The 15,231-nt window shown below is 39.2% G+C and overlaps 2 protein-coding genes across 2 annotated transcripts in view; both read left to right on the top strand.

Annotated features, from left to right (window-relative positions):
* Positions 1–15,231, top strand: part of MTRR (5-methyltetrahydrofolate-homocysteine methyltransferase reductase) — a 328,893-nt gene that overhangs the window by 212,058 nt on the left and 101,604 nt on the right. The window lies entirely within an intron of this gene.
* ADCY2 (adenylate cyclase 2) overlaps positions 1–15,231 on the top strand; it is a 149,046-nt gene that overhangs the window by 87,657 nt on the left and 46,158 nt on the right. Inside the window, exons 8-14 of the mRNA XM_042465160.1 lie at positions 105–263; positions 1,349–1,481; positions 2,025–2,201; positions 4,164–4,207; positions 7,700–7,780; positions 9,497–9,566; positions 11,120–11,217. Coding sequence (XP_042321094.1) covers positions 105–263; positions 1,349–1,481; positions 2,025–2,201; positions 4,164–4,207; positions 7,700–7,780; positions 9,497–9,566; positions 11,120–11,217 — 762 coding nt within the window. The remainder of the gene's footprint in view (positions 1–104; positions 264–1,348; positions 1,482–2,024; positions 2,202–4,163; positions 4,208–7,699; positions 7,781–9,496; positions 9,567–11,119; positions 11,218–15,231) is intronic.

Here is a 15,231-nt window from a genome sequence, read left to right as displayed (position 1 = left end):
AAGCAGTGGATAAATATAATAATTGTGTGAAAACGACACATAATTCTGTTTGGTCTTTAATAGTCCAAAGAATAATACCTGTGATAATTATTTCTCAATAACAGGAAGGTCAGAGACGCAACTGGAGTTGATATTAATATGCGAGTAGGAGTGCACTCGGGAAACGTTCTCTGTGGTGTGATTGGACTACAAAAATGGCAGTATGATGTATGGTCACATGATGTTACACTGGCCAATCACATGGAAGCTGGAGGAGTTCCTGGGTAAGACCGATTTCCATTTAGCATGTATTTTGATTTCCGCCCACACATACATATAAATAAGCATATAGAGCATGTCAGAAAGTAGTGGTGCTAGTGGGGGGAACAGAGGATGATCAGAAGGCAAAACTACTGTGCAGTTTTTTAAGACTACGGGGCTCTCTATGCATCAGGCAAGCCAATGATGTTGCCTGCCTGTCTGCCTTGGCTCACAGGGAAAAATATGTATTATTAATATACATGATTGTCCCTTATAAATTCCAGGCATCATTCTACCATCATAGTTTGAGGTGACCCCACTAGGTCCATGAGCTACTCGTGCTTTTCAGTCAGATTTCAAGGAGAGATAATTGTGCATGTGCTCAACTCTCCAGCTGAAACCAACAGGACTACAGCTCACTTGTGTCTGCTAACACAATTCATGCACATTTCCTTATTGAGTTGTTCTGATCCATCATCATTTTATGTATGGCATAACAGCAACCTGAACACATAGATATCTCACATTTGACAGAAAATAAATTGTGTTTGGAGACACATGAGAACTATTCTGCTGTTGGACGTACAGATCTAGCTATCTTAAGCTGCTTAGACAGTGGAGCATCTATGAAATAGAAACAGCTTTCACTTCTTCTTGAGAAAGAGAAGGATGTACGTGTTGAAACGTGTGTAGTAAATAAGTAGAGGGAACAGCTTGTGGAGCTACCCGCTGGTTAATTGAATGGAAAAACTATTAGAGGTAGCAGAGCTTCTTGTGTATATTGGAGTCTAACTGTCCACAAGAATATTTGGACATATATTTGGGACATATAAGAAACTGAGGTGTGTCTTCTGTTAGGGAAGTCGGTGTTTTTCTGAAATAATAGAGGTAGAAAGAAGGCAGAGCTCTCTGCTTTTGTTTTGTTTAGCAGAAAAGCTGCATCCATTAAAAACATTTTTATATATATTTTTCCATTTTATTTATGTACATTTCATTATGCTTCTACAGTTGTGGCAGATATTTCTCAGTACCAAAGCAAACAGTGAAAAAGCAATGTTGCCTTCTAAATGTTGTGTAATGGTCATTTTAAAATAAACCATAATTTCAGCCGTGTTCACATTACTTCAGTCACCTTGGCTCACTTGAATGGAGCTTACAAAGTGGAAGATGGCGATGGAGATGCAAGGGATCCATATCTCAAGGAACATAATGTGAAAACCTACTTTATAATCAATCCTAAGGTTAGTAGTACATCTTTTGTTTTTTGTACATAGTCTCTTGTGTTTAAAAATAGTACAAACACCAAAAGAGCAATGTTTTTTCCTATATATTTGAGATCATTTTGTCTTTGTTACCTGGATTCTGCAAGAAAAATAGCAATGAGCATCTAACATTCATACGCACATCATTTTTGATTTTGGAGCATTTGAATCTTTCTGTTACAAAATTGAAGCTACACAGCATTGTAGTATTTTGGGGGGTTGGGTACATACTTGTGTTCTGAGAAGATGACAGAAAAAATGTAGACGAGGATATCCTGAGAAAATCATTGGGGATTTTTCACAAAAAAAGCTTATAGCCTTTCTGCACACAGGAAATATGCCTGCTTAAAATCTCATAAGCCAGGAGGATAAGTCAATAAAATTTTCAGTGCTTTGGTCTTTCACTGCTACCCCACTGAAAAAGCAATGAGCAGAGCTGGAATAAGATATGGAAAATAGCAAATGATGCACAAAATCAATGTTTTTGTCATCTCTTTTGTGTCCAATTTACATTCTAACTAGGAAGAAAAACGAAGTCCACAGCATCATTTCCGACCTCGTAATACACTGGATGGAGCTAAAATGAGAGCATCTGTTCGTATGACTAGGTATTTGGAGTCTTGGGGAGCTGCCAAGCCATTTGCTCACTTACACCATCGAGACAGCATGATTACTGAAAATGGCAAGATCAGCACCATGGTATGGGCTTTCTAGATCCTTTCAATTACTGGATTTTTTTTAAGAGAAGCAAATATTCTTATTAAGATATTTTATTTTGTTACCATATTCCAAACCATTTACCAAACAATAAAACAGCTTCATTTATATACCGCTTCATACTGAACTAGCAGTGTCTAAGCAGTTTACAATTGTAAGCTAATTGCCCCCAACAACCTGGGTCCTCATTTTAGCAACCTCGGAAGGATGCAAGCTTGAGTCAAGCTTGAGCTCTGGCTAGTACTGAACTTGCAACCTTATGGTTTTGAGTAAGTGGCTGTAGTACAGGCATTTAACCACTGCACCACTAGGGCTCTTTCATATTTACTAATGCTTTTGTTAAATTAACATACTGGAAGTACCTCTAAGGATGTTTTGGACCCACTGGTATATAGGAGACACAAATAATAGAAAGCAGAAGTGTTATTGGCAAGTAGTTGGCTTGTCTTTATAGGACTCCGATGCGAACTTTGACTATGATAAATTCTTCCATCCAGTATCAAATGTGGCTGGGCCCATCCAGGCCTATCTGTCTGAAAACAAAATGAAAGGCTACCCAAAACACTGATTTCTTGCACATCCCTAGATATGTAGAAATGCTTTTATTTCTACATTAAGAAAATATATGTCTTTCATAAACATCCAACAGCACTGGTTTCTGGGAATTATAAAATCTTAAGGGCAGTTGGGTTGCAGGATTATATAAAAACTGAGAAACAGGAGGAAACTATAGAGTAGAGAATTGGTTTAGCCAAATTCTAGACAGCTTATAGTATCCTTGAATACTTGCATTATATAGTGAGGTTCAGAAAGAGAGAAAAGAAAAAAATCATATATTTTCTCTTCCCAGATCTCTAGACTTCCTTCACTAGCTCCACTGTCATGCAGTAATAAACTTGCCAGGTTTGGGTCCTGAGTCCTTTAGCACTCTGTAGTGAAGCATGAATGGAAGTATGTGTCCCACAATTGGTATGCACCTCTACAAAGCCATTGTTGTGAGCCTCAGCCACCCCCACCCCAATATGCTGCTGAAATTGGTAGCAAACTGAATATTCCCTTTCAAAATAAACTTTTAAAGTAGTTTTTCCTGTTTGCTGCAGAATTTCAGCAGTGTAGGAGTGGGGGTGTAGCTGGGTCCTAAGGGGACAGAAATTAGCCTACCTGTATGATTTGGGAAGGTTTTATGAGAGTGGAAAGGAAAAGAAATGTCTTCCTTAGAGTCCCAAACAATGCTACTAGATACTAAAACAACATGCACTTCTACTGGTTGCTGGAAGAGGAACTGTGGGTGGTTTCTGCTTTCATGTCCTGCAAGAAGGAGCTAAAATGCAGTTTGACACCACTTTAGCTGCCAACACTCAATATTGTTGAATTCTGGAGTTGCAGTTTCTTGTGGCAGCAGAGTTCTCTGAGAGAGAAGGCTAAGTATTTCACAAAATTCCAAATCTCAGAATTTCATAGCATTGAGCCATGGCAATTAAAGAAGTGTCAAATTGTATTATTTCTACAATGCAGATTAATCCAAAATAACAACTTGGTCACTAAAAGAAGCAGGGTGCTGCTCTAGATGAACATTTGCTCTGATCCACAAGAGCTGTCCTTATCCCATTATCCACAACTCATTAATTTGTCAGGCTTGTGTCAGTTTGCTTTCAAATAGCTCATGCAGTTAAAACTACCAGTCTTACATGCACTTATGAAGGAGAAAAGCCTATAGAATTCAGTGGGACCTATCTCTGCTTAGACACAAAGGTGATTGCATGGCTTGGGTACAGCTCTGGTCCTTTAATGGCAATTTTGTCATGTGTTTTAGTTTGCATGGGAGGTGCAAACTAATTGTACACTGACTCTTGGTTTGTAATGTACTACACCTTATATATTCAAAATCAAAAATATTTTGTAAGACTGAGTAGTTGGATAATATTTGCTTTTATTCTTTTTTAGGATATGCCTATGGGTCAGTATAATTTCCAGCGCTGTAGAGAAAGGTATGTGTTAGTTTTTTAACATTAATTCCACAATAGAATAGCCCACTTCCTTTAACCAGCAGTCCCAAATCCATCTGAACAGTTGTTCAGTTCACTAGGGTAATTTTAAACAGCTATTAGGATTGCTATTGAAATAATAAACATCTCCTTGCAAATGGGCGTTGTCATTTTGGTGCTAATAGGCCATCAGAATACAAAATATTTTGTATTCTAACAGGGTTACCATAAATTGGAAATGACTTGACGGCACACAACAACAAAACAAAGAAGTGTGTAGCCAAAGAATTGATTGGTTATTTCACACTGATAGGTGACATTCACAGTGCTTCAGGAACCATAAAAGCCAAAAGTAGGAAAAATCCTCCATCAGAATACATGCCAGATTTTTTTTTTTTACCCAGCAGCCTTGTGGCCCCTTGGTTCCTTCCCTTCTTAATTCCCTTCCTTCTGGCTACCAATATACAGTGCCTCTTGGTTTTAGTACATATATTTAGCTGTCTAACAGTTCTACTGTCTTCTTGGCTTCTCCTTCTACTGCTCTATCAATCATTTGTTTCACAAATGTTACCTTAGGATCCAACCCTCAGTCATCCCTTATTGGTTTATATCTGATTAATATCAAAAAGGGATGTTACTGGCAGATACAGCCTAGCACAGGAAAACAGCCATACCATATTAGGAAATCTGGATAGCTCAGCATGAGGGAAGCCAAGGCACTTAGCCATGATGGGATCACCCAAGATCGGAATCAGGGTAATCCCTTCACCAAGGAGTGTGATGGTGGTACCTTGACCTGGTGATTGCTTGCATGCAACAGACAAAGGGGGTTTCCTTCTGGGAATGAAACTGTTTCGTTTGAGGACATTCACGGTGATTGTCCAGTCATTCTTGCATTTCTCATTCCATTCTTCCCTCCTGGGAAAGTCATTTAACTTCTGGAAAAACCATTTAACTCTTGAAACACTGTCCCAGGACCCATTTCTTGTTATAAATACATGTGCCTGGACAATAGCAATTTGGTCTAGTTTGAAACCAGACAGAACTTCTGTTTAGTTTGGCACCAGTATACAAAGGCTTAAGATCCTAGCTTCATATTACCAAAGCCCCCTCTCTAATTCTTATAGTGCTAAATCAACTTCCCAGTTGGATGCAATCTGTGGGTACCCTCTTGGGACCCCCTGCAATTTAGGTAACACAAGGCTCTTGCTTTCAGGCCACTGCTTACGCGGAGTGGAGCATCTCCTCTTCTGGTGTCCCTCATTACTTTATCCCTGGCAACTAGCATTCCTTCTTCCAACATAGGACATCCCTGTTTTTTTAATGCTGTGGAAGTCCTTTCTTGTCCCATCCCCTAAGTCTTCTTAAGCCTCATTGCCACCTCCCTTTTTTCTGTTCCCCCTACCCCTATTCTGGGCTTCATGTCCTTTAGCCTCTCTATTAATCTGAGCCTTTTCTCACTCCTCAATTTGATCCCATCTGGAGCTTTAATCCCAGACAAACTATCAATTTTTCAATCATATAAATTGTGCACTATCCTGAATTTATTTCACTGCAAGTGGAAGAAAACTATGAGCATATTGATTGTTTTAGAAGATCAGATACTTCTAGTAACTTAGGGTCTGTTATGGACCAATAGTAAAGGAAAAGCCTGTGCTTTGGTTTACATTGATCATTACTGCTCCTTTCAATAGAAGTAATCTCATCTTCTCTTTAGGTTTGTTGTTGTATGCTTTCAAGTTGTTTCCAACTTTTGACAACTCTTATGGCAACTCTATTATGGGGTTTTCTTGGCATGTTTCTTCAGAAGGGGTTTGCCATTGCCACCCTCAGACGCTGAGAATATGTGAGTTGCCCAAGATCACCCAATGGGTTTCCATGGCTAAGTTAGAATTCAAACCCTGGTCTCAAGAGTCATAGTCCAACACTTAAACCACTACACTATGCTTCCTGTTTCTCTTTAGGTAGACACTGACAGGCAAGTGTAACTCTTCTTCTTCAGTGACAGTTCAAGAAACATGATGAATGTCTTTTAAAGGAAAACTATCATTTCCATCCCAGCTACATCTTTCCTCTGGTAAAGGCCATTCTTGACTAGACCTTGTATGACAGCATCTTTCATTTTCACACCTTTCATGCTGCTTTCTAACACCTTTTCTCTTTTACTTCTCCTTGTTATCTTTTGGTTTAGAGACTGAGAATGAGAAAGTCTTGCTTGTTCCTCGGTAGATGTTTGGGTCACAGGCAGAGAAGCAAAGAAATTTTAGAGCTTTGAAAAGTGACTTTTTCAGGTTATGGGCAGTAGGGATGATGGCAACACTTCACCAATTTCTCAGAGGGTGGAGAACCCTGGAAGACACTGGACTCCCCCCAGAAAACTCTGGGAATTGTTTGATGAGAGTGCTGAAAATTTTTTGTTAGAGATTTCTGCAGTGGGCTACAGTCATTACCATCTCTCTCTGTCTCTCTTTCTGAGTGTGTATGTGTGTGAATAATATTTTACTATAGTTTACTCTGTAGTGCAGATTTGCTGCTAGAATCCTTCCCAATTTATGTTTTCTCTAGCTTCAAATCACTGCTTCAAAGCAGACCTACATACAATAGATATAATGACAGCTTCATGTATTTAAACATGGCTCTGGCCTGAACACATGTAAAGGGAAATCTGGGGGTGTGATCTGAAGGTGTAGATTTGAAGCAGGTTATATGAGAGGGGTACTAATGGACAGCAGTGGCATCACTAGTGGGTACGGGGGATACAGACTGCATTGGGTAACACCCCATAATGGGGTGTCACCTGGTGGAGTGGTAGAACTGGAGAGAAGGATGCCTTCTGAATCTGATGTGGCAGTTACCACCACGTTGAACTTGGAAAGCCTTTTTGGGGCAGCTGCCTTCCGAGTCTGGCGTTGGACTTGGAAGGCCTTGTGGCGGGGGGGACACTGCCTTCCAAGTCCAGCATTGGACTGAGAAGGCTAGGGGGCAGGCTGCAGTAATGTGTGGCCATGCAGACATCACTGTTTGTGCTCACAATAAAGGCTTAGGTTTTTTGGGACAATTTTTTGACTAAAATTACATGAGTATATACAGTACTTCTTACAAACTTCAGTGTGATGTGATAACACAGCATTGTTGTCATTGTTTTTTCTTATTCATAACTAGCAATATTTGTGATCACATGTTTACTTTTACTTGAGGCAGCCTTATAATCTTCTTGGTTCAGTTGGTTCTAATCTAGATCCTAATCAAGCCACCTGATGGCAGCTGTACATTATGTCTGTCTAGGATGTGTCAGCAGCAAGTCATTTATATTGTAAAAGTCAGATGTTAGGTGCAGACCCATTTATGGGGAAGCTCCTGAAGAAAATAGGAGTGGAAATTTTGTTTTTGTTTTCTCATCTCTTGGACTTTGCTCTAATTAATCCCATATTTTAGCTAGTCCCCCATCCCATCCTGGATACTCACTCTTTTCCTGCCTTCTTTTGTCCTCTACAGAACAAAGTCTCAGAAGAAAAAGTTTGAAGAGGAACTGAATGAAAGGATGATTCGAGCAATTGATGGAATAAATGCTCAAAAGTATGTTTACACATAAAGCTGCCTCTGTACCACTGCTGTTCATATGATAGAATCAGAGTAGTAGCCATTTGAGGCACCTAAAGGTCCTCTGGTATAACTTCATTTGCTGGGACTGAAGGAACTATTTGAAAGTTCCTATCTGATTGTCCCCATATCATTCATATTATAAAATGACATAAAAGAGCCCATTAAGGCATGTTATGGGAATGACTATGGGAGAAGGGATTAATATTTAGTGACCTTGGGCAATGATTCTCAAACGGCGGGGTGGAATCTCAAGACATGGAGGCTCTGATCCATCCTCCTCCTCCTCTTCCAAAACTTTTTATGTGTAAAAACTATACATGCGTTGAGTTAAATATTGAATATGCCTAAATAAAGCTGTTCTAATTTAAATGATGTTATTTCCTTATAAAATGTTAAAATATGAATATACATGAATGTGCAAATGAAAATACATATACGAAATAAACAAAATATTTTTATTCATATACTACATCATGGTGGCATGACATCTGCATGTAGATGTAAAGGGCATCCAAAGGGTAAAAAAAATGAGTACCACTGACCTAGGAAATGTGTTTTAAATGGGAAGACAAGTATTCTGGCCAAATGGCTCTAAGACTGGCACATAACACTCTGTAGAATGGGCTGCTTTATCCTCATCATTGTTAGGGATGTCCTGAATGCATGTCCCAGTTTCATAGGGTGCTGCTACACCAGAGAATTAATGCAATTTTACTCCACATCAACTGAGTCGTGGCTCCATCCAGTGGAATCCTGGAATTTGTAGTTTGTTGTAGCATCAGAGCTCTCTGACAGAGAAGGCTAAATATTTCAAAAAAGTACAAATCCCAGAATTCCACAGTATTGGGGCACAGCAGTTAAAGTGGTGTCAGGCTGCATTAATTCTGCAGTGTAGATACAATTCTGCAGTTAGAACCACAGAGAATGGAGCACACAGCCTATATAAAGAAGTCTGCACACAGGAGCACCTGCCATCCATCCCCAAATGCATTTGCAGTCTGGGGAGGGTGGGAGACTCTTAAAATCAGTGGGAGACATCTTAAAACATAATAATTTTTTATTTATTAGGGTTTCATCTTTATGGGAAGCTTAGCATGCTAATTTCATTTAAGTGTGAAATTTGCACCTCATGCTTTCTGGTGGGTCTTCACTGACTAGCATATAACCTTGGGATCCCATTATGAGGCCTGTTTCATAAATGTCTTCATAGCATCAGGTAGCTACATACAAAGCAGTTGCTTTCATAAGTGGTGTTGTGAGCATTCAGAATAGATAAGTGCCCCTTATAACAATATACTGCAATTTTTCACTTCAGCCTTTCATCATAAAATATGCCATCTGAAGATCTTTTTGCCAGTAAAGATTCTTCATATTACTCTGAAGATGGAGACTTTACATTTCAAATGTTAATGGCTTTTATTCCCATTAAGTAAAATATTCCTGTAAAATAATCCCGGGGCCTGTTGCCCATTGATGAGAGTGCTAAGAATTCTGTCTTCAGTTCCTACTCCCTGCCTTCCCTGCCAAGAGGGGATATGGCTTGCCCATAACACAGACATCTCTAGACTGTTTCATTTCCTTCCATTGTAGAAAGATTTTTCCATTACTGCTCTTCCAAAAAACAAAACAAAAAAATGCTGGCAGCTAAGAGTTATAATTCTCTGTATGATCTTTCTTTTTGTCTCCCAGGCAATGGCTTAAGTCTGAAGATATTCAAAGGATATCTCTGCTCTTCTATAACAAGACATTAGAAAAAGAAGTAAGGTCATATTTAATGTGGAACCTTTTGAATTTTGATAATTAAAAAAGATAAAATAGTTGTAATTGGTCCCATGTTTACCTGTAGGTAGTCATGTGAGTTTGTGTGTGTGTCTCCCAAGTTCCCTGTCGACATATGGCAACCACGTGAATTTCATAAGGATATTTTCTTAGACAAGAAATACTCAGAGATGGTTTTACCAGTTCTTTCCTCTGAAATATAGCCAACAACATCTGGACAATATATGAATTCCTTAATAAGTGGTGCTGACATGAAATACAAGATTGACATGGCTTTTCTTACCTGTTCATCTCTGTTCTGTTTACTCTTCTCTCTGATATGCATTTGAGCAAACCAGGATTCTTGCTTTTTACATCATGTAAAGTAGTTAAGACACAAGAATCTAGAACAGATGAGACAAATTATGGCTATTTTATCTCAGACTTTATCGGTAAATTTAAACACATTAATCTTCTCCAGGTTATAACATGACAAGCCTACCTATAGGACACTTTAGATTCTACATAAATTTTTGTCTTATAGGTTAGAACCCTTGAAAGTTGTTGGTTTCATTGATATACCAGATATATTGTTCCTGACCCCAACAGGAAATCAAAGACTTTAATCACAATGGTGCTTACCATACCAACGTCATCATAGACTCTATCTTTAACAGTCCTGGTTGAGATTTGTCAGTTTATTGCCTGGAGAGGAATGAGCTATTTGGAATTTTTTGAGTTAAAGTGATCTTGTTGATTTTTGTTGTAGGAAAAAAGTGAAACATTCCATGGTTCCATTAAATTTTTATCTTGTTAGGGCTAGACACAATGTGCTGGGACGTTCCCTTACTTAGGTACATGGTAGTCGTCTTGTCTAGCTCCTGCATTTCATTGAAGTGTGTGCAAGAGATCTTCCTTGTGGATTGTACCTTATCATTTGTTATAATCTAATAGTAGAAATTATTTATATATAGCACTTGAAAGAAATTCTGAGAGAGGCAAAACTATTAGTAACAGTACTTATTGTTGGTTATTTTCTTGCTGGATAGGGTTTGAGGAAGATATTAACTGGCTTAAGTTCATCTTAAGAAAGCCCTGCCCCATGGTTCCTCCCTCCCCCACAATTAATATTAAGAAGTATATTTCCTCTGTATCTGAACAGTGTATTTCACTATCATGTCTCATTGCTCTTACTCAGAGCTTTGAAGGGTTACTTTTTAAATGCAGCTCCATGTTGCTGCAAGATTCTGAGAGTTGTAATGTTGAAATTGATTGTGTTATTAATATTGTATAAAACCAATAAAAATATATTTTTTAAAAAGATACTGAGAGTTATGGTCAAAAAAGTACCTTTTTCAAGCTTTGCTGTTTGATCCGTCATGTATGGATTTTTCAAATCATTTTCTTTAAAGCAATCCAACTAATGACTATTATCTTGCCCATAAGCATTTGCCTGTTTAACATGAAAAGTATGTCAGTAATTATTCTGATTTTAGCAATTGTTTATAAATGTTTTTAGATTTTTTTTATAATCTCTTTCTGATTTCGTTTTAGTATAGAGCAACAACTCTACCTGCGTTCAAGTACTATGTGACTTGTGCTTGTCTTATATTCTTCTGCATTTTTCTTGTGCAGATTCTAGTACTACCCAAGTAAGTGAGCAATGCATACAGCTCTTTGTTTATATCCATAAATACTATATAGTAATTACATTTGTACTTCTTCCTGGTTTTGTCTTTCTGGGCCTGTATGTCTACCTTTTCCCCCTTTCTTCTTCATTTTGTCTTTCTTACTTTGTCTCTCTCAGTCTTTTCCTTACAAAAATACAATCAATAACAACAAGGAAAATGAATAAGGAAATGATCTGCTACTTTAACAGAGATGATGGTTGTGATTAGGCTTCCCAAATTTGGTGCAAGTCACTGTGGGTTTCTGATACCTTCTCCCTTTCCCAAGCACCATTTTAACACCCTCTGATAAAGGCCTTCCTTGTCAATTTTCACTCTGTGGCCTAATTTGATGCTACTTCTTGCTACATCTTACTTCAGCTTGCCACATGGATACAGGAAAAGTAGTAATATTATCTGGATTGCTTACCTAGTAATTGTGCACCCATGCACAACTATGTAGCCTAAAGATGTATATAGATCTAAATGTTAATCTATGGCAGGATACAGACCGGCAAAAACACTGGCCTGCATACGTACTAGGGTTGCCTCGGGGCGTTGCTTATATAAGCCCCGCAATCCTAATACGTCCTCCGTATGTCAAAATGGCGATGCCCTATCTACATGGGCGCCGCCATTTTGACATGGTGGACGCTTAGCATCTGCACGTCATGTCGCGGCCGTGACGTACAGGCACCGCTACAGGGCACTTGTGGCACCCTTTCAGCGACACAGAAAGGCGCTCCTTTTACCGCACGTATCACTGTTGCAGTCTTTACACGGCCGCGCCAGTGATACAGAAGAGAAAGGGGCCAAGCGGTCCCTTTCTCTCTCTCCTAGCCGCTGTTGGGGTGTCCTTGGGGCATGAAGCCCCAAGGATACCCCTTTCCAGGCCGGGGGGAAGTGTAGTTTTGCCGCTTCCCCGAGGCCTGGAAAAGCAGCGGATCAGGGCCTCCAGGGCTGCTGCTGAGGCCCTGATCCGTCGGGGAAAGGAGTGGGTGCAGGCCACCCCAAAGGGGTGGTCTGTATCCCGCCTATGTGACCTTCTGTCAGCTGTCACCTAATACCAGCCAGGCTGCAACAGAGAGAGATGGAATGGAAAGCAGGACCACCAGCTCTACTGAAATCGGACTCCACCCCTGAACAGAACAGTGGACCCTTGATATCCATTGGGGTTTGGTTCCAGGACTCTCCGTGGATACCAAAATCCATGGATGCTCAAGTCCAATTAAATATAATGGCATAGTAAAATGGTATCCCTTATATACAATGGCAAAATCAATGTTTGCTTTTTGGATGTGTGTGTGTGTGTGTGTGTGTGTGTGTATTCAAGCCATGGATGTTTGAATTCATGGATAAAGAATCTGTGGATAATGGAGGGCCAATTGTATTTGGCTTGTTAATTAATTAATTATTACCCTGCCTTTCTTCTGGAATGGGATACAAGGCAGCTATTATTATAGGAATTACTACTGAAATTTCTGTATTGGTGCTTGTGCTTGCTGGTTTCTTTTCTCTTAATTCTTTTCCTCTTTTGGGATGCGTCTTTCTAATTATGACCCTATGGGAAGGGACTGTCATGTTTTATTGACTGTATGTATGCCATTCAGGGAGACTTTTCAGCTGAAGAGCAGTTACACATCTTTTAAGTAATAGTGTTTGCAGTGTCACATCCTTTTTGAATATCTTTCCTCTTTGGATATCTTTCCAGTTTAAATTAATCCTTGATTAAGCTAACTGATCAGAACAATGTGGCTTCCCAGTTTATTTATGAGTTATAAAGTACTTTACAGATCTTCTAATTTATCTGTGTCTCTGTGTTGAGTAATTACTGCTGTTCCCATTTATAGATGGGAAACTGAGAATATATAATAGAGCATGATCTCTTCAAGGTCAGTTCATGGGAGTTTGGACTTCTGAGTCCTAGGTATTGTTTGCAGAGACTGGAAAAGTCATTTTTGGACTACAGTTCCTAGACTCCCTTAACCAGCATAGTTGGGGTCTTCTCGGAATTGAATCATGCCTCTGAACTTTAGTGAGGCCTGCAGCCATCCCAAATGCCTTTTTGACTATTCCAGAACCCAATTTTGGACATTATTTTCTGATACAAGCCATTTTAAATATGCGTGTTGTAATGCTTTATAGTGCCATATATAGTGTAATAATTGTAGAGCAATATAATTGTGTGTGTTTGTGTGTGTATGTGTGTGTCAGCGGCATCACTAGGGTTGGTATCACCTGGTGCGGTAAGTCATGGTCTCACACCTATTGACTTTCCCATACCACAGCATATAGAATCCTTAGTAATGTTTTTGTTCTAATGTTGCTCATAGATCATAATTCCCATATATCACTGAATGTAATGGTAATAGTTGTGACATAAACAACTAGCACAATTAAAACCATACTTTTAAATTACAATATCATACACACAGCCTAAGTGTATTTACATATATATAGTTTCATGTGCTTAAAATGAAAACTTGGTAAAACGTGATGTTTTAATCAAAATTATTAGAAAACCAGAATGGATCCTTGCCACTCCCAGCCCTCTACTATTCCCAGTACCTCCACAGAAACACGACTTTATAAGTTCTTATGGGAGGTGCTGCCTCTCCCTCTTCTGCTTCTGTTTTGTACAAGACTTAAAATGAACAAACCTTTTACAAATCACATTACTGTTGACTTTTTAATGCATGTATAAATAGGAAATGTTTGAGATATTGGAATGTGGGCTTTAGTACAGTCTGTTCAGTACACTTGAATTTCCAAAGAAACAACACTTGTGCCATTGATTGTCTGAAAGCAAAGGATACACACACACACACACTCTGTGTCCCAAAAAAACCCACCCTTTTATAAGGTTTTTATTTCTGCTGCACCTGGTAGAATAAAGTGAGTGTAGTCATGAATGTTTATATTCAGAAGATGCTTTAACAATGAAGCTCTTATGCACTCCAAACCTCCACAGTGATTGAAATCTCTTGAAAGCTTCATGAATGTACCAGAGGAAAAGCACAGACGTTGAAATTATCTGACTCAAGCCAGAACACTTGAAGATGAAAATTAGTTTCTTGCAAGAATGTATCAATGAATATATTCATATATTCATATGAATCCTGAATCCTGAAAAATCAGGATGGACAGAAGATTTACTGCAGCATACTAGTGAGCCGGTAGCCAGTCTGCAGTGGATCAGATATTTTTGAAGCTCTGACCATCTAGCACCTTTGTGCTAATGGGATTCTTGCAAAGGTTGCTGGTTCAATCTCCTTGAGGCTCTTGGATCACCCTGACAGTGATCCTGGAAAATCTAGCTCCTAGGTATGTAAAGAAAGCAAGATCCTTGAGAATATGCCTAGTGTTTTCTCTTATCTGTTGCATGTCTACAGCTAACGTCAGAGATTAGGCAAAGCCTTCTAAGAAATAGTCTAGGCAGCATTTTTATCACTGAAATTTATACTTGTCGATATCAACAATTGTTGCTGTTCAGCTCCATGGGAAGTAGGGTTGCCATATTAAATAATGGACAAAATCTTGTACTTTTAATATTTAACAGATCCTGGATTAAGGAGATGTATCATAAAGGTCCATCGGGTAAAAACATTAGCTGATGCAACTCCTTATCCCCATTGTGTCTATTTACTGGCTGGGGAAGAAAGAGGTTGGAAGTGGCAGCAAAACATCCAGCTCTATTCCTACAGCAATTACATTGTCCTTTGTGACTCCTGAGGTCACAGAATACCTATTGCTTTGCAATTGCTACAGGAGTGGAGTGGAATGCTTCATTGCCACCCATTCCAATCTGTCTTTTTAAAATGACTGATAAATTCCAGTCTACTTAGAAACAGACAGTGAGGACTAAAATTGCTTCACTGGGTTTGTCTCCAGACAGGGACGTAGCCGGGGGGGGGGGGTTCTTGGGGTCCGGATCCCCCCTTTTGTTAGATAAAATGAATGGTGTGTGCTGCCACACCGCTGCACCCAAGCCCCATTATA

The sequence above is a fragment of the Sceloporus undulatus genome, chromosome 4 (genome assembly GCF_019175285.1).
Source record: "Sceloporus undulatus isolate JIND9_A2432 ecotype Alabama chromosome 4, SceUnd_v1.1, whole genome shotgun sequence".
NCBI lineage: Eukaryota > Metazoa > Chordata > Lepidosauria > Squamata > Phrynosomatidae > Sceloporus > Sceloporus undulatus.
Note: the sequence above shows the minus strand (reverse complement) of the source record. Positions and strands in the feature narration are given on the sequence as shown.